Below are 19008 nucleotides of genomic sequence, written 5' to 3' on the forward strand. Positions count from 1 at the left end.
GCCCAGTCTGGACCAGGGTGGTCAGGAAGGTGGGTGGGCCTTGGGCTCACCTGCGTTCACCTGCTCCTGCGGGGAAGATGCCCAGACCGCCGAGTGGAACTCAGGACTCAGTCGGCCAGGGCCTGAAGCCCCAGCACCGGCACTTACTGGCTATGGGGCTTCAGGCCAGCCCCTGAAGCACCTCAGTGCTTATCTATACAATGGGGACAAGCAGTGAGAATTAAGAAGGTTCATTCATGTAAAGCACTTGGAACTGAGTCTGGCACATCCTTAAAGGAGGAAAGACTCTGGAGCAAAAGGCAGGAGACCTGCCGTCCTCTCAGCCAGACAGCACAGACCAGGGGCTTCCAACCCCACGAGTCCCTCATGTCACAGTCGTGGGCACCAGAAGCCCTTGTATATCTGGCTTCTTCTTCTCCAGGCCTCACAAGGCTGAAACCGAGGGGTCAGCCCGGCTGCCTGCCTGCCTTCAGGCTCTGGGGATGAACCTGCTTCCAAGCTTATTCAGGTTCTCGGCAGAACTCAGGTCCTCGTGGCTGGGAGGAACTCCAGCTCCTTGCTCGCGGTCGGCAGGGGTCCTTCTCAGCTTCTGGGACACCCACATACCTGAAGGGCAGGACACCCCCACACCTGAAGGGTGGGACAACCCCACACCTGAAGGAGGGACACTGCATACCTGGAGGGACACCCCCATGCCTAAAGGAGGGACACCCCCATATCTGAAGGAATCTGCTGATTCAGGGCGGGTTCCCCAAGGCCCTCTCCAGACCCACTCACTAGTCAGGTCCCAGGGGAGGACACCAGGGCTCTTCTCCAGAGCGGGGGCTGAGAACTCCAGGGCAGGAAGCCTCATCCCCAGAGGGAGGGAGGGAGGCTCAGGCTCTGACAGGCCAGCCTGACAGGCTGCGGTCACACCCACGGCCCAGGAGGTCAGACCCGGTTCAGACTCCCTCGGCACTTATGGGGATATTACCATCAATTTTGAAGCCTCAGTTTCCCCATCTGTAAATGGGGGAGGGGGGTCCAAAGCATGCCACTTTGCTGAGCGGTGGTGTAGGGAAGCACATGGCCCCACTGGACAACTGCCACGGCCAGTGGGGCGAGAATTCTCTCCTTCCCCAGAGCAATCTCAGCGCCCCTTTCCTTAGTTTGAAATGTTCGTTGTTCTGTTTGTTTATGTCACACCCAGACTCTTAGGTTCAAAAAAGAAACAGCAAACCCAGACCTTACTACAGCTTTCCCTGCCCCAGGCACGCGGCCGGTCTGACATTTCCCCATCAGCATCGTGAGGGAATCATGATTAAAAAACCCTGGTAAAAACCGCGAGGTCCTCTGCCCCAGAGGGTCACGCACACACGCTCCCTCCTTTCCTTCCAGCGAGACGCTCCGCTCCGCACGCCCCTCGGAGCATCTCTACTTGCTGGAGGGGCCGCTCCTGCAGGAATCACTTAATGAAGCTAATGACACTTCAAATCTATCCCTTGAATTCTGTTTTTTAACACTTGTATCATCTTCCTCCTTTCCTGGGATTTGCAAACTAGAGAAAATGACCCTAAAGCTGCTAAAATGACTTTGTCAGCAGAAATACTTCATTTTAGCATGTTGGGGGTAAAAAGGGGCAGAAAAGGGCATCCCTCTCCTGGGTTGTAAGTTCCCTGGCGGCAGCGGGGCCCCGGGACGCGGTCAGCACGGAGGGCAGCGGGGGGCTTGAGGGGCGGGGCTGGAGGGGCGAGTCAGGCTGGACGCCCCGCCCCCAAGTCCGGCCCCGGTGCCCGGGAGGCCAGCCTGCCCGCCTCGCCGAGGCTGCAGGGGGCCCACGCGGCCGGGTGTGAAGGCGGGCGGGGACCCGGGGCGGGGCGGAGCCTGCGGAAGCCCGCCCGCCCCGGCCCGCCCAAGACTCCGCCCACATGCCCGCCCCTGGGCTCCGCCTCCCAGGCCCCGCCCCCGCCCGCCCGCCCAGTCCCGCTTCCCGCCGCGACCGGACCGCCGCCGCCGCGATGTGGGCCGCGCTGCTGCTGCTCTGCGCCGGGCTCCTGGGCGCCCCTGCCCGCGCCGCCAGCCTGCCCGCGAGCCCGTTAGGTACCGGAAGGGCTTACGGGCCGGGCGCGACTCTGGGAAGGTGGGGGGCGCCCCCGGGGGCTCCGTGGAGGGTCGGGGTCCGGGAGGGGCGCGCTGCGTCCCGGGGGCCGGGAGGTCGCGGAGCGGCCCCGCTGCCCCCGCGCCCTTTCACGGGGAGGACTTGCTCTTCCTCCGCCACGCGCGGGCAGGGACTTTCCGTCGCCTCCCAGCAGCTTCCTGGGGCCGGCGAATAGGGGTCCGTGCAGGTACTCCGGGAGCGCTTGCGTGGGACCCGCGGGGACCGCGAGGAAGCGACTGTCCTGAGAGCAGCAGCATTTAACCCTTGAAAACGAAGCGCCTTCGTTCCGTGAGTTCACGGTGTCGGGTCAGGCCCCAGCATTCCCCGTTTTTGGCCAGGTGGGGCCTGCCCGCCTCCCTCCTGCCCAGGTGCCCCACCTTCAGCCTCAGCCCGCCATCCGTGGGGCCCTGAGCTCACAAGACGTCCATCCCCCTGTTGTCGGGCAGCCGCCTCTGGGGAGGTCTCTCCCTGCCCCCCAGGTGAGACCTCAGCCTGGATGGGGGAGGGCTGCTGGCTCTGATGGAGAAAGAATTCTCCAGCAGGTCCGATAGGTGCAGATAAGGAAGGAATTCATTAAAGCAAGAGGGGTAACAGGTGCCATGCAGGCAGCAGAGAGAAGAAGGAGCAGAGGGAGGCCCGGGAGGCCCACTGAGCTCCTGCCCTGCACAGGGCGGGTCCCTCGCCAGCTCCTGAAGCCAGGGTCCCCTGCATCCAGAACCTGCTTGGATCTGCACAGTGTGTGGACTAAACCCGCACCACCCCAGGATTTGGGGGAGCCGCAGGGCACCGAGTGGAGGGAGATTATGTGCTGAGAACTTCCCAAAGGCAAAGACAGGAGATTTTCAGACAGGTTGCTAAAGAGCATGATGGTACAGCCACAGTCCTGTCCAGGTCACCCAGGGGACAGGACCTTGCAAGCCCAAATTGGAGCTCTCAGTTGAACAGAGAGAGTGAAGACTCGTGCTTAAGTCTAGACAATTGAATGAAATAGTGAAGTAACAAAGACGCTCAGCACTGGAAGAGCTCAGAGACAAAACGCAGTCAGTTGAGCAGTGAGAGGGCTTTATTTAAGGCAAAGTACACACTTGAGGAAAGGGGGGTGCGGGCAACCTCAGAGAGGACATACTTAAGGGCTTAGGATTCTTTTAAGGCTTTCAAGAATGGGGCACAGGGTGGGATAGGGGGTCAGCATAGGCTTGACATGTGGTCTCAGGATGTCTCTGCAATGAGAGGCGCTGTGATGTCATCCATAGTCCATCCTCTATATATTCTGTAAGATAAACTTGACACAAGGAATGTATTGATTCTGTTCTTCTCCAGGATAGTGGTTGCCCTCAAGCAGTGGGGACATTCCAGTTAGGACCGCCTGCCCTGCCTTAAGATAGGCTGTTGGCTGATTATCATAAAGTATGTCAGGAATCTTACCTCCTAACTCTCTACTTTTTAAAGTGGAAACTTAGCCTTAAGATAGAGTCCCTCCTGTTCTTACTACACTGTTTATATCTCTGCATTTTTCATCACTGGCAGGAAAAATTAATCATGATGCTTGTCCCATGTGCCTGCCCTCCCTCACCCCTGCCCGGGGACAGAGAAAAGTAGCAAAGAACAGCCTGTACTGGGCACAGATCCTGGGGGGCCGAACCTTGCCGCCTATTTACACAAGGCAGCCCCCAAGCCTTGCACACCTGGGGTGTGCCTGCTCCAGGTCAGTCCCAGCCTAGGGGAAATGCGGCACCCCCAGCGAGGGCGTTCTCTGCCCTGGTGGTGCGGCGTGCACCGAGGAGAGCCGAAGGCATCATTAACTCCAGAGTTAATAATAGTGAAGAGGCTGGATGGTCATATTATAGATTTCGTGGGCCATACAGTCTCTGTAGCAACTACTTAACAGTGCCAGGAAAGTGCCCAGACGGGATGTGAGTGAGCATGACTATGTCCCATAAACCTGTGTTTGATAGACACTGAAATTTGAATTCAAATGATTTTCAGGTGCTGCACAACGATGTATTTTTTTCAATCATGTGTAAGTGTAATGGAAAGGTTCTTTAGATCATGGGCCGTACAAAAACAGGCCATCGTGTCCTGCCCCCTGTTCTAGGTCCTCCCCCACGAGGCCCCTGGAGAGGGCCTACATAAGTGACTTCCAGAAGTCACACCGGGCCGACGTGGCTCCGAGGTTGGGGTGCAGGGTCCCCAGCCCCAAGATCATCCCTGCCGTTTTCTTCCACTGATGCCCGGCCAAGGAGAAGTAGTGCTGGGTTTCCAAGTGTGCTGGTTGGGTCTGAAGCCCCCCAGAAGTGAGTGCTAGTCAGCCGTCCTGGCCTCCTGAAGCCCTCACCTGCAGCCGCCCACCCAGTCGGGACCTGGAGCGTTTGGCGGCCCTGGACAGGCCGCACAGGGAACCTTGCATTTCTGTTACAGGGAAATGGCCATAGCTTGGTTTCTGGAGCAGGTCTGTGATCCACAAAGGGAGATGTAGACACTGCACAGACTGGGGGAGGGGGTGGATCCTTGGGGGACACAAAAAAATCCCGACTGGAATCGACGTCCAGACCCTCTACTTCCAAAGGTCCCCTCTGCTCAAACTGAGGTGCCTGGAAAAGTGCCTGAGGGCAGGTGGGGCCCCTCTCACTGAACCTGACCCTGAGCCACTGGGGTGAGCATCAGAGAAGCAGAGCAGAAGGTGGTAACCTGGCCTTCCTTCGGCGGTTGTCTGTTCTTCAAAGAACTGAAATCAAAGAAGAGAGGACCTCACCAAGGGTCAGCGGACAGGGCCTTAGAAATGATGTTGAGTACTAGGGCATCCCATGACGAGCCAACGCCCGGGGACTGTGGGACAGGCTCTAAAAAGGCCTCGATTCCCAGGCCTGGGTCTACCCATCCTGCTTATTCAGGCAGGATTTCTCAGCCCTTTGACCTTTCAAAAAACAAAAACCAGAATGAATGCTGACTCATTCAAAAAATAGGTAATATGCGCCCATGAATATATAAATCCATGGTAGGCGTTGTTAGTAGATGCATAATTAAGAGATGCATTTCTAATACTTCTTACATTATTTGAAATATTTTAATCGGTTGGAGTGTTAATAATGATGATGCTTACTCAATCCAGAATGATTATTTGTAATATTCAGAGGTGTGCGGGTCACAGGAAATAAAAATAATTTAAATTTATACTTTTTGTTCTTAACATCCATAGGAGCATGTTAGGGAGATCTATATAAACATATGCTCCCTGAGGATAAAATTCTGAGCTGTGGATGGAGTTGGGGGTTCAAGGAGAAAAGGAAACTATGAGAAGTACCAAGCTCTTCGAGAAGAGTTTGTATTTTCGATGGTGGGCATCAAATCATGGTAGATAGATTACACTAGCTTTAAAAGAATGATACAATAGTCATTTTTAAATGTCATTATTTACAATAAGTTGGAATACATCGTCTGCAATGATTTAAATTCAAAAAATGGAACTTTTAGATAACTCACAAATGTACAAGGCAGGTACGGCTGGGCTGTAGCAGAGGTTCACAAATGGCCGGCCTGTTTTTGCAAATAAAGTGTTAACGGAGCACGGATACCTCCCCCCGTCTCCCCTCCCAACTTACAAGGACGGGGTTGAGTAGCTGTGACAGAGACCTGACAGACTGTGAAGTCTAAGATATTATTTGTCCCTTTTAGAAAAACTGCTTACCCTTGGGGTAGATAGGTTTGTAAATTAACTTCTCATTGAACTATAACACACAGAAAAGTGCACAAATCATTAGATAGGCATTTCAGTGAATTGCCCCAATCTAAACACGCTTGTGTAACCGGCACCCAGATGAAGAAATAGAACTTTCCTAGCACCCCGTAAACTTCCCCACTGAGGGTTACCACCAACCAAGCTTTCAGCTCCATAGGTTAATGGCTTATAATTTTTCAAATTTGGGGTAGCAAAGCAGAGTTTGAGTTCCTTTCTTCATTCTGTGCTAGATAATACCATTTTTGGTGCTTTAAATTTAGCCTCATTTCCTAAAATGCAAATCAGCTCTAAAGGGCCCAGCTTGGCTTCCACCCCTCCTGGGAGGAACTCAGGCGTATTTTTTTTTTCTCTCTACAGAACAGTTTCACTTCAAGTCATGGATGTTGCAGGTCAGTGTTCAACTTCAATCTGGAGTTTCTCATTTCAGTTTCCTGTTACCAACCCAAACTGTGCCAGGCACTCCCCCGGGGCCTTTCCGGACTGGAAATTGGCCAAACCCTGGGAGAGATGCAGTGAAGTAAAATCCCCAGTGGTGCAGTTGGCTGGCAGCCTCCGAGCCTTGGGATTCCTGTCGAGTCTGCATGTGGGCCGCACGGCTGTGGGTCGCCTGGGGACACTAGTGCTCGTGCTTTGGGGACATGTTGGCTTTCGCTGTAAATATGACCCAGCTCCAGCTGCGCTGTCCAGGGAGGTCCTGCACGTGGCAGGCCTCTCCCAGGGCCTCCTGGGCTGTCGGCTGACTGTCAGGCAGCTGCTCGGCTTCATTCCGCCCCGTCCCGGGAGACAGGGTGTGGGCTTTGTAACTTCCTGGTCGCAGAGGCCCACCTCCTGACACAGATGGGCCTGGCGGAAAGAAAACCTTCATCCCTCCTCTTAGAAAACAAAACTGTCTCCTGCTCAGGGGCTGCATCCTGTTTCAGTGACTTAACTGCTGATATATTTTGTTTTAGCACCAAAAGAAATACAGCCCAGAGGAGAACCACCACAGGCTGCAGACCTTCGTCAGCAACTGGAGGAAGATAGCCGCCCACAATGCTGGGAACCACACCTTCACGAGTACGTGGGGAGCCTCTCCTCCCGGCTTTCAGCCCCTGGGAGCAGGGAGCATCCCCGATCTGGAGAGCAGGGGGTCACTGACCCACTATCAAAGTTTTAAAGTTAAGCACTTAAAGAGAGAAAAAGTGAAAAAAAAAAGAGAGAGAGAAAGTGCAGGGGTGCTCAGAGAGAAGGTGCACCTAAGGGTTTAGGGTCTCAGGTTTTATGGGCTGTTCAGGATTTTTCAGGAATGTGACAAAGGGCCGGGTGGTGTGAACTTGTCCCCCCCCATGCACGTCTCTGGGGAGAGAGACGTCTCCTCTCCTCTATTAATAATCGGTCTACCAGGTAATTCTGCTGAATAAACTGAACACAAGGACCATATTGATCCGGTTCCTCCACAGGACAGTGACTTCTCTCTGGGGACCGTTTGCCTTGCTTTAGGTGGGTTGGGTCTGTTTACTAAAGAAAGCGTTAGGAATCTTACTTCTTGACTCCCTGGGTTTTAAAACGGAATCTTAGCCTTAAGATGGAATCTCTCCTCTTCTTACTATGCTGTTTATCTCTGGGTGTTTTGTTTTGTTGGAAAATTAATCATGATGCTTGTCTCCTGCCCTGGTTACAAAGTTACTTGATTAGGGGCTGGAGGAAGAGGAGAAAAAAACAGCATATAGGCAAAATTAAAGAATAAGCTGGGCCTGGAGCAGGCTGAAGTAAATCTTACAATTGCTGATCTAATAGACACGGGGAAGACGTGGGCTCTGCTCGGATACTTTTCTTTATCTGGGGAATTTCCGACTTTCCAAGTTGCTCCCGGCCTATGGAGCTTCACCTGAGTAGCTCACTAACTTGTGAGTCTTTTCTGGCTCTCTAGTTCTATCTGGCTCACTCTGAGCCCTTCTCGTGGGCTTTACTGGCCTTATTCTCCCTTCACCGGCTCATATCTGTTTTTCTGCCTAACAGTGGGACTGAACCAGTTTTCAGATATGAACTTTGCTGAATTCAGACGCAAGTATCTTTGGTCAGAACCGCAGGTAAGTGTCATTCATAGTGACCAGATCTGAATCTTCCCACTCAGACTTTGGAATAAGCTCCCACCTGCCCCGCAGCCCAGTGGCAGTGGGGGTGCCCAGGGTCCTGGGGGAGGCAGGGAGGTCAGCATGGCCTCAGTCAAACCCATGGCCTCAGCAGTGCAGACCCCAGACTCAGGGCTGCCAGATTAAAGTACAGATGTCCAGTTAAAACTGAATTTAAGATAAGAAATATTTTAGCATAAGCATAGTCTCACTGTTACATAGGACATACTTACACTACCAAGTTACTCACCATTTATATGAAACTCACATGTAACTGGGTGAACTAATTTTGTTTGCTCAGTCTGGCTGCACTGACCCCACGCCCCCGATCTGGGCTCTCAGAGGGCCTGTCACTTAGCAGTCGGAGTCACTAAGCAGGGCAGGGTGGTTCTGACAGCCAGTTTTTCTCGGTCTCTCCTGGTGATTCCGTTTTAATCGCACACTTTTCTTTCCTCCTGAAAAAAATACATTTGGTTGTTCCAGAATTGCTCAGCCACCAGAGGTAACTACCTTCGGGGTGCTGGTCCCTACCCACCTTCCATGGACTGGCGGAAAAAGGGAAATTTTGTCTCATCAGTGAAAAATCAGGTATGCACAGCAATCCCTGTCATTTCTCCCTAAAATAGCCACATTCTCAGACAATAAACAGAAAGAAAAACTCAACCCCAAACTATGCCAAGTGTATCCCCAGCCCTGTGTCTTCATCTGAAAAGCGGCAAGGTTGTTATTTCTGTGGGCTGCCTGAAATCCAAAAAAAGTCCCCCTTTGTTGGTCTGGAATTCGCTGCAAAGACCACGCCACCTCCTCCGATTCCCCCGAGGCCCCAGGTCTCCCCTGTAACAGGGCCACCTAAGCCACATACACCCTGATCCTTCAGAGGTGGGGCGCCAGGACCTGTCCTCCGTCCTCCATGGGGCTGAGGATGGCCACTGGCGGGAGGGGCTCCAGCGCGTCCTGTCCCCAGCGTCTGGGCCCCACCCCCTGCATCCCCGCCCCTGGAAGGGACAGGGCGGTGCCTTAAAAAACAGGAGAGATGAGGTGGAGCTTTCCTTCCTGGAAACACCGGCTTTGCACTGAAACTCCCCAGGAGAAACATTTTATCCCTCTCCTTGAAGCTGTGGGATACAGCTTCAAATCTCCTGGGGTCTCTGGGCTCCTGGACCTGCCAAGCAACCCCAACATTTGGAACGAATCCCCCCTCCCAGCAGTCAGTGGGCTGCACAGAGCCAGCCTCTCCCCCTCGAGCCGATGGCAGGTTTAGAATTTGAGGCAGGGGCCAGAACCCAGTGGTCGCTCCCATGGGCACGTGGTGCCTCACTGCAGCCACCACGTGGTTACAAATACTGATCTAACCTTAGCAGCCACTGAGGGGTCCTCACTTCAGAGGGAAGTGCAGGAAAGAGGCTTGTCTGGGGCCCACAGTGGGCCGGGGACCAAGTGGTCTCCAAACCTGGGGCCCAGGTGAACCTGCTCCGTGTCCATGGTGGCTGACGCCCCCTCAACCAACTCAGGCCCCCTGACCAGGTCCCCGTCCCCACCAAGGGAAGGCCAAGAGGATGACAGGAGCAGGCGGCCCCTCCCGGGATAAGCAGGGAGGACCGAACTCAGGCAGCAGTGTGCGCAGGGCACAGGCAGCCTTGGGGATATTCCAGTAGAATATGGGGTCGGACAGGCAGGAGCATCACAGCCAGCCCCTCACCCGGTTCCCTGTGGTGCTGCCAGGAGGGGAGGCAGCCTGGGAGTCGGTTTGGTTGTGCCTGTGATGGAAGGATATTGAAGGTGGGAAGGTGAGAGAAGGTTCTAGAACCAGGACTTGGTGCATCCTGCTGGGACCCAGGGAGGAAGGGCAGCAGAAGTGGAGGGCTGCCACAGGGAGGGGTAGTCAGGACTGCAGCCCCTGTGGGCGGGGGGACTGGTGGGTGCTGCGGATCCGGCTCTTGGACGCGCCTATGTCACCTCCCGGCTACATGGGGAGATGCCTGGCCTGGCAGGGCACTGCGGCCAGAGTGGGCACACGGGGACCAGCTCTGTGGTCTAAAGGCCTCGGGCGCCCCTGCTGTCCGGGCGTCTGACCTCCGGCCCTGCCTGTGGCTTCAGGGCGGCTGTGGCAGCTGCTGGACTTTCTCCACCACGGGGGCCCTGGAGTCCGCGGTTGCCATCGCTGGTGGGAAGCTGCTATCTCTGGTAAGCAGTCGGCCCGGGGTGCAACCCCGGCTTCACCTGAGGCCTCACAGGCGGGGAGGATCGGCTGGGCCTTCAGCTCTGCCGGAGCTTCAGTAAGAAGCTGGTCCGGGTCCCAGGCACGTAAATCTCAACTGGGAAAGAACTGGGCCTGCGGAGGAAACAGTCTGAGGGCTCTTCCCTGGGGGACTCGGCTATCTGGGCCTTCAGGAAGCAGGGCCTGCCTGCGCGGCAGCCCCGAAGTGCCATGCCCACCCCAGGCTGCCTCAGTTGTCTTCGCGGAGGGATAAGCCCCTGGCCCTCGAGAGCAAGGGGTGTGAGCCTCTGAAGGAGGCCTCCTTTGTGGGGAAGAGGGACGGTAGAGGGCAAGGCTGGCAAAAGCCAGGGGTTGAGGAAAGGGGGAGCTGGGTCTCCAGGTGGGCCTGTCCCCGCCCTGTCCCCTCTGCCACCAGAGCACCCATGACCGGCCTGCCCACACATACCTGCAGGGCAGGCTTAGACAGGCAACCCTCCCAGGCCCTCTCATCTGCATGCTTGCTGCCAGGCGCGGCCCCTGCACGCAGGTACACCTGGGGTTGTACAGCTGTGGCCCCTGCCCTCAGGGAGCTTATAGTCTGGCCATCGAGGTGCCAAGCTGAGGGGGCCGCAGGCTCCCAGCTGCCTGCTGCCCAGTCTGTGTTCCTTCCTGTAGGCAGAGCAGCAGTTGGTGGACTGTGCTCAGGACTTCAATAACCATGGCTGCCGAGGGTACGTGCGCATGAGCCCGTTTGCTGCGCCCACGTCTGTGGGACCCAGTATGCCGGGAGCTGCCACAGACACAGTGTCCCCGCCTGGGTGACAGCAGTCGCCCCCATTTCTGGGGCCCTCAGCCAGGACGGGCAGAGCTGTACCCCAAGTCCAGGCCTGCTGGTTCCGAAATCCATCCCCCATGGTGTCACCTGCCCTCAGCGCCCAGGTGTCTGCTACCAAGGCCTCTGGACAAGTGGCCGCAAGAACTCAGAGTGAGAAACATCCCCCTCCAGTAGCACCCGACACAGGCGTCTGCAGGTTCCAAGCTCTGCCCCCAGCACCTCTGTAAAGTGGGGAGCTGCTTGCAAGGAATTCTGTGTCTTCCCGGGCCTGCCTCTTGGGCCACTCAGAACGGTCAGGGACTCGCTCCTGTTGCCACATCTCCAGCCCTGGCCTCTTTCTGAAACAGTCCGTGGTTGGCTCTCCTGCACGACCCAAAAGGCCAGGCCCTCGTGTTCCCCCCCGAGCAAGCTCCCGGCCTGGCCCCCGCCTCCCTGCCTGCACCTGGCGCAGCCCACCCTCCCAGGCCTGCTGTGCCCCAGCTCCTCCTCCCACAGCCGAGTCCTGGGACGGGCTTCACCCACTGCGGCCGTGGCCACTGGGAGGGCCTCCTGCAGACCTGTTCTAAGCGAGGCCTTGGGAGCCCTGGGCAAAGTCAGGTCCATTTGCTGACGGCCCTCACATTCCCTCCTTTTCTGGTCTCGTTCCTCTGCAACTTACAAACCACCCAGAGCAAGAATCGGAAAGGCACTCTGGGCCCAGGGCCTTCCAGAGCGGCTGTGCCCTTTGGTTTAGTTCTTCATTGGTTTGGCCAGTGGCTCCGCGGCTGCCACGCACCTGAGCTCTGGGGCTGCAAGGAGCACGTCCCCACCAGACCAGGCTGGCCACGAGTAGGTGTGTGTGGGCCTGTGACAGTACCGGGGCTGTGGGTGGGCTCTCCCTGGCCAGCAGCATGACACAGAAAGACCGACCTTTGGAACCAGATGCTGTTTAGCTTTGGCCCAGCAAGTTGTTCGACCACTTTGTGCCTCAAGAAGTACCAGCATCCACCACACGGGCTGATGGGAGAGTCAGAGCACCTGCCCAGTGAGGGCCAGTGGGCCTCGAGGTGGTGATGATGGGGAGCTGGGCTCATCCCATCCACCGTCCCGTGGCACCACCTGCTCCTCCAGACAGAGGGGCCCCGGCCCTGGCTCTTAGGCGTCCGCAGGGGTCTCCATCCCACTGAAGCACGTGGGGTGGTCCTTGGACTCCAGTAGCGTCTGCACCTGTCTGCTCCCTGCAGGGGTCTCCCGAGCCAGGCCTTCGAGTACATCAAGTACAACAAGGGCATCATGAGTGAAGACACCTACCCCTACAAGGGCCAGGTAAGCCCAGTGGACCAGCCCCGGCTGCTCCCCACCTCCCCAGGTCACCCTGCCCCTCCTGCCTGGAGCTGGGGCTCGACACCCGGGGTGCTCAGCCGTGCCCTGTGCTCCGTCCCTGACCCCTGCGAGCCTGGGCCCACAGCTCCCCACCCAGGGCCTCTCCCACCACCAGGTCTTCCCCTGCCCCCAGCTTGACCCCGCAGGGCTCACCTCAGCCCGCCACACCTGTGGCCAGGACCCTCATCTCTGCCCCAAACCTGCAGCTCCACCTGGATGTCCTCAGGAAGGGGCAGAATGGGCCTCCTCAGAACCACTCTGGGGGCAGCCCCCACCCCACCTTCTAACCGTCTGCTGCTTGGGGCCATCACGTCCCAGCCCCACCAACCCTCAGCCTCCCCAAGTCTGGGGCCTCCCACCCCTCGGGCTGCCAGGGGCCCGAGGCCCAGGTCTGACCATACATCTGCGTGGCCACACTCTGCAGAGGCCCCTCAGCCCAGCCGGCCCACCCAGCCCACCTCCCCGTACCCCCTGACCCTCCTCTCCAGCCACCCGCTGGCCAGTTCCCCAGCACCAAGTCCTGCCTCTGCCGTGGTCCCCACTCCTCTCCTGTCCCGGAGGGGCTGCTCTCGCCTCCATGTAACCCACTCGTTGCCTCGTCAGCAGGATTCCTGCACAGAAACACCCCCTCCAGCCACGCAAGCTCTTCCTCAGCCCCGTTTCTCAGCATGTTTTCTTGTCCTGGGTCAGGCCCCCGCTGGGCTCCTCCCACCCCTGCTGGAAACAGCATAGGCCCCTCGGCCCCCGGGCTGTGAGCTCCTTGGGGCCAGGGGTGCCCCCCTTGCTCCACAGCAGCCCCGTTACCAGGCCCTGGCACCTGTAGCTTTGCTCCGTAAATGTTACCATGCTCAGGAGCCTGCAGCCGGCTGGCCCAACACCACAACCTGTGTTCCATGCCCTTTGCTGCCTTGAACAGGACAGTGACTGCAAGTTCCAGCCCAGGAAGGCCATTGCGTTCGTCAAGGATGTGGCCAACATTACAATCGTGAGTACCGGATCCCTCTCTGCGAGAGGGATGTGTTCTGATGAGCAGGCCAGTCAGGTGGCCCACGGGCACAGCAGGGCAGCCCTTCCTGGCAGCTTATCTCTGATGAAAAGGTTTGGATTGTCAGTGACCCTGAATCGCTGTGGAGGCAGTGTGGTGGACGGTGGAAGGGAGAGAGCATGCGACCGGTTCTGACCTGGGTCTGTGCAGGTCTGTGTTCTGTCTCAGCCTCGTCTGTAAAATGCAAGCAGTAATCCCATCCTGCAAAAGCGGGTGTGGACGTGTGTGGCATCGTGTGTGTGTGTAAGAGACCAAGTGCAAGCTCACCAAGATGTGTTAGCCAGGATAGGCCAGGTCATGCCACAGGGACAGGAGCCCCCGAATCCAAACGGCTCTGGACAACCGAAGCTTTTGTCTCCCTCGTGTGACTGTCTGTCGGCCCCACAGCTCCCACTCTGCTGTGGGTGTCACTCCAGGGCTGGGGCAGACGCAGAGGCAAACTACTCACTGGCTCTGAGAGCAGAGCACACATGGCACGCCTGGCCTCCGGCGGACAGGGCCCTGTTGTCCCAGAGAGACCAAGGATGTGGGAGTGCCCTGTGCCTCCCGAGCCTGCGTGTGACGTGTGCAGATGAGAGCGTGAGGCTGACCACGTGTGCCCACAAGCACGTGCCGAGTGCTCGGCATGGTGCTGACGGCTCAGGAGCGTGTGCCGGAGCTGCCCTGACAGTCAGCCTCCCCGTCACACGCCGGCCAGCCCGCGGCCTGTCATCGGAAGAGCAGGCAGGCTCAGGACAGGTTCAAACCAAGACCGCAGGACCAGGACGTGGAAGCTGGCTGTGAACTGAGACCATGGCCTTCTAGAACCTACACCTGTAATGGGGATGGTACAGAGGCCGTGAGTTTGTCCTCCGAGAACAGCCAGTTTCTCTTAAACACATCCACCAAGGGCTGACCTGCTCTGGGCTGTGTCTCACTCAGAGGTGAATCGGGGACAAAGGTATCCCTGTTGCCTGGTGCCCAGGAGGGCCTGCAGGGCCCTAACGAGCAGGCCATGGGAGGATGGATGGCCGTGGACCAGGCAGATCCCACAGCAGTGCCCGCCTGGTGGGCAGGCCTCTATGCCTACCTCGTCTCCACCTGACGTGTGGGCTCACAAGGCCTTTTCTGAGCATGGGGCAGGAGCAGTTGGGTCTCTGCCCACCCCTCGTGACCCAACCCCGCACCCGGTTCCCTTGGCCGGAGCCCTGGCCTCATCGCATGACTTCCCATTTCCACTCCCGAAGGTCTCCAGCCAGGGGCACGGCCTTGTTAGCTGACCTGGCCCAGTGGTTCCCAGCTGGGACGCTTCAAAAGCTCCTGGTGCATGGGACCCCTCCCACCAACGCTGAAGGTCCAGGTGCGGCCTGGGCATCGGGGTTCTGAAGCCCCTGCCCATACCTGGTCTCTGTGGCTCTGCCCCAAAGCCTCTGTCATCCTCCTACCCATCTGCCCAGCTGGAGGCCCCAAGTCCTCCACAGGTCCTCTCCTTCCACTGTCTCATCTGCTCGTGGACTTCTAAGCTCTGTGTTCTACCAGAAGAGCTCCTTAGACTGGCTTTGTGGGTGCAAGGAGTCCAGAGGGCGAGGGTGGGGGAGTTACATCTCTCTCTGCCCACCTTGGAGCCCCTGGCCCCACTCCAGAGGGAGGGAGGAGAGATGGCCAGACAGGCCAGCCCAGCTAAGGAGACAGAGGCCACAGGGAACCAGTTTTGGGAAGGGAACCACTAAGCCAGTAAAATCCCCAAAGGGTTCTGGCCACTTGGGAACGGGAGATCGGGGTTCCCCATACCACCCCAACATGTGCTGTGAGGAAGGGGCAGCCTACTTCTTCGGTCTGAAACAGCCTCATCTTCTGCCCCTGACCTGCCCCCACCTTGGGACCAAGGGCCATATGTGGAGGGGAGGTGACAGAGGTGGTGTGTGCCCACCTGCGGTCTGTCTGTCTACAGAATGATGAGGAGGCCATGGTAGAGGCGGTGGCCCTGTACAACCCTGTGAGCTTTGCCTTTGAGGTGACCGACGACTTTATGAAGTACACTAAGGGCATCTACTCCAGGTGAGCGGGGGTCCCAGCAGCTGCAGGGAGGGAACGGGCGCAGGACCCAGCTCAGCCCCAAGTCCTGGCCCTTGCTGGATGCCGGGCACTGCACATGCCCCCAGCACAGCTCCTGCACAGGTCTCGGACACAGGAAGCGAGGAGGAGGGCTGGGCCCAGGGTCCCACTCCAGAGCTCACTCTTCTTCCGGTTAAGGAAACCCATGTTCAAAAATTTGAAGATGTGAAATGGAAGAGAAAGTAGCTTCCCCCAGACCAGAACCAGGCCAGGGCTCTGCTGCAGATCACCCACGAAACCCCGGCCTCAGGGCGCACCTGGGCGGGGCTCCCCTCCCTGCACCCCGCGCCCCTTGCCTGCATGGCACCAAATACACTCAGCTGTCTGTGCAGCTGGTTCCAGCCTCCACCTGGCGTCTCTGCCGCTCCCCTAGCCCGGCCGCCCTCTATGCTGCTTCCCCGAGGTTTGTCCTCAGCCTCCCATCTCAGACACCCCTGGAACCCCATGGCCAACTGTTTGCCAAGAACTTAGAGTCCCTGGCTGCTGGCCTGGAGTCTGCAGCGCTGGGCCCATAGGTGGGAGTGCCCCTTGCCCTGGGCCTGCACAGACCAACGACCAGCAGACCAGTAAGGCGGGACCACTGCCGAGGCCTCTGGAATTTCTTGGAATTTCCTCATGGAAACTAGTTCACTGTCATAAATGGAAAGCCTGTATATTTGCTCTAACTACAGATAATCTTAAAAATAAATAGAACAGCAACAAAGTAATGCTGTGAAGCCACTGGACCCTGCTGCCCAAGGTGAGCAGGGCTGCTCCCCGTTAGAAGTGCGGAGCTGAGCAGAACGACAGAACTGGAGAGGACGCCCCCTTGCGCCGTGACTAGACAGTCTCTGCAGCCCCACGACCGTCCAGGCCCTGTGGGACGCACCCAGAGGGCTCCTGTTGAATGAGGGTGGGCCACAGCTTTTGTCTTCCCTCTATTTTGCAGCCTTTTTTGTTTTCATTTTCCAGTACATCCTGTCACAAAACTCCTGATAAGGTAAACCATGCGGTGCTGGCTGTTGGGTATGGAGAAGAAAATGGGGTGCCTTATTGGATCGTGAAGAACTCCTGGGGCCCCAACTGGGGAATGAATGGGTGAGTGGCTTCCAGGTCCCAAATGCTGGGAAATGCATGACTGCCTGGGTCTGGGGGCCTTGGAGGGGGGGTCTCCCTACCTGTCAGATCTGTGGTTCCTGAGCAGAAGCTGGTCAGCAGGGCCTGCAGTAGGGAGGGAACCTCTGTACCCCAAGACCACCTGGCCGTCCCTCTCCTGCCTGGGGCCTGGGACTAGCCATCCTGTCGGGCACAGGAGTGTCCATAGGACGTGTGACCACCGAGAACTGCCCACCACACAGCCTCTGGGACTCAGGCGTGGGGAGGGCCCAGGGCAGCTAGCTCACCGCGGGGGGGCACAGCCCTCCAGCAAGGAAAGGCCCTTGGGTGCATAGCCCTGTGTGACTTCACGTCTTTGCTCTCAGACTCCATGTCCTGGAAGGGCTCACTCGGGGGCCCACAAAGCCAGGTTCACTGATTTCCTGGAGATAAAATCAACCCAGTGCCACCGTTTTGAGTCAAGGGCATAAACCCTGGAGTCAGCTCTTGACGAGCAGAACATTCCAGAAAAGACTGTAGGGAGGCGGCCCCCCAGGCCTCAAACTGCTCTCTGCCCAGGTACTTCCTCATCGAGCGTGGGAAGAACATGTGTGGGCTGGCAGCCTGCGCCTCCTACCCCATCCCCCTGCTGTGAATGGCCGGCTGGCCACAGCAAGGGGCTCCCGCCGCGGCCCAGGGCGCTTCATCATACCCGTCGTCCCTCGAAACCTAAGAAAAAACGGAAGAATTCCAGCAGTATCAAGCCACCCACATCTGCTGACGAAAAGGCCTCAGGTGTGATTTTTAACAATCACACCCACGTGGGCCGGGAATGTTCTTGACCTGCGCCTGGCCGCGTTTCGCATATGGAGAGCACCCCAGCGACTCTCTTTGGGGCTTCCCCTCAATAAACCTCTGGTGATCACCTCCCCGAGCCAGGCCTGTGCTGTGTGCTGGGACCAGACACGGCAGCCTGGGTCTGCCCAACAGGCTCAGCCACAGGCGGAGGCATCGAGGAGCCGATGTCTGGCTGGGAGGGGTGGTGGTGTCACTGCCCACCGGACGCGGTACCCGGGGGGACATGGGGAGGAAAGGTACCCACTCGGTAGGGCAGGGCAGGCCTGAAAGCTGGGGCTTCTGCGGTGGCCTCCACCAGCAGCTCCCTCCCCGGCCCAAACCCAGCAGCACTCCTAGGACTGCCCCCCTTCCCCCACCTGCCCCTTGCTCTGCACACACCAGGATGCTCCTGGGCCCTGCGGTCTCCACACCATCCCATCCCTTTGGAGAAATCCTGGGCTCTGGAAGCAAGAGTCTGCTTTGTCCCACAGTCCACAGGTTTTCTCAGGAAGAGCGCTTTCCCATCACTGGGGCTCCTATAGAGCCAAAGTCTTGAAAACATTTGAGAAAATATGTTGTTTTCATGACAAGGCTTACTTAGAAAATGTAAATGTGGTTTGATCTATTAGAAAATTCTAGTAACATGAGGCACCACAAGATGTTGGGACAAAAAAAGTCTTCCCATCTCCACCCAGGGGAGACTGCAGCACCAGGCAGCCCACCCAGCACCCGAGCTGAAAGCAGCACTTGGGGCGCCTCTGCCTCCGGGGCTGTGCCCTCCTGAGCCTGGCCAGTGAGCACCCACCACAGCACAATGCCCCCAGGAAGGTTCACACCCCAGCCCCTCCCCCAAGAGGCTGCACGGAGACTGGTCTGAGCTGCCCAGTACACACTGCTCCCTACTGGGGCCTCAAGTCTGACTCAGTTCTCTCATGGTCAGTTTCTCTTCTCTATTACTAAACATACTGCATGTGCGTTACCCCAATGTTAATTAGACTGAGGGTGTCTGCAGCCTGTTCTGTGTGCTCATCTATGTTATCTGCAAGAATGTTATTTCTACCTTGCATTTCCAGGTATTCTGTAGTGGGAGCAATTTCAGGCTATACAGTCTGTATGGCCCTGAACCAGCCTCCAGGCCTTTAACAAAGGCATGAACACAGCCCTGGAGATAGTGTTTATGCCTTAATAAAAATACTGTTCTCCACTTCCCTCTTCCATCTGGCAGCATGTGAAAGCAAGCCCAGACGGGGAGACAGACTGGCGGAAGTGCACACAGCAGGGAGAGTGAGGGCAGGCGACACAGTGCGGAAGCTGACTCTGCACCTTCACCTCCCCTGACTTCACTCCTGTAATCCACACAATAGCACACAGGAAACCACTAGTTTAGGATGGGGAGCCAGCTGGTTGATTAGAACACTATTAAAACACACACTCCATGATAGGCATGGACAAGGCGGACAGGAAAGGGAAATGGGGCGGTCAGGGTGTGACGCTCAGCTAGGAAGACCATGGGGAAGTCTGAACCCTCAGAACTGCCCTTCCTGTTCCTAAGACACTGTAAGCGGCAGCAGCTGTTACTA

The 19008-nt window shown here is 57.3% G+C and overlaps 1 protein-coding gene across 1 annotated transcript; it reads left to right on the forward strand.

Moving 5' to 3' along the window:
• Nucleotides 1–1935: 1935 nt before the first annotated feature.
• On the forward strand, nt 1936–17525 carry CTSH (cathepsin H). The gene is made up of 12 exons (XM_036916080.2): nt 1936–2079; nt 6231–6262; nt 6824–6929; nt 7872–7942; nt 8468–8572; nt 10082–10168; nt 10857–10912; nt 12240–12321; nt 13295–13363; nt 15354–15460; nt 16469–16594; nt 17171–17525. Exons 1-12 carry the CDS (start codon nt 1998–2000, stop codon nt 17244–17246), a joined length of 999 nt encoding a protein of 332 aa, XP_036771975.1. The 5' UTR covers nt 1936–1997; the 3' UTR covers nt 17247–17525.
• The last annotated feature ends 1483 nt before the right edge of the window (nt 17526–19008 follow it).

Source organism: Manis pentadactyla, chromosome 18 (assembly GCF_030020395.1).
Source record: "Manis pentadactyla isolate mManPen7 chromosome 18, mManPen7.hap1, whole genome shotgun sequence".
NCBI lineage: Eukaryota > Metazoa > Chordata > Mammalia > Pholidota > Manidae > Manis > Manis pentadactyla.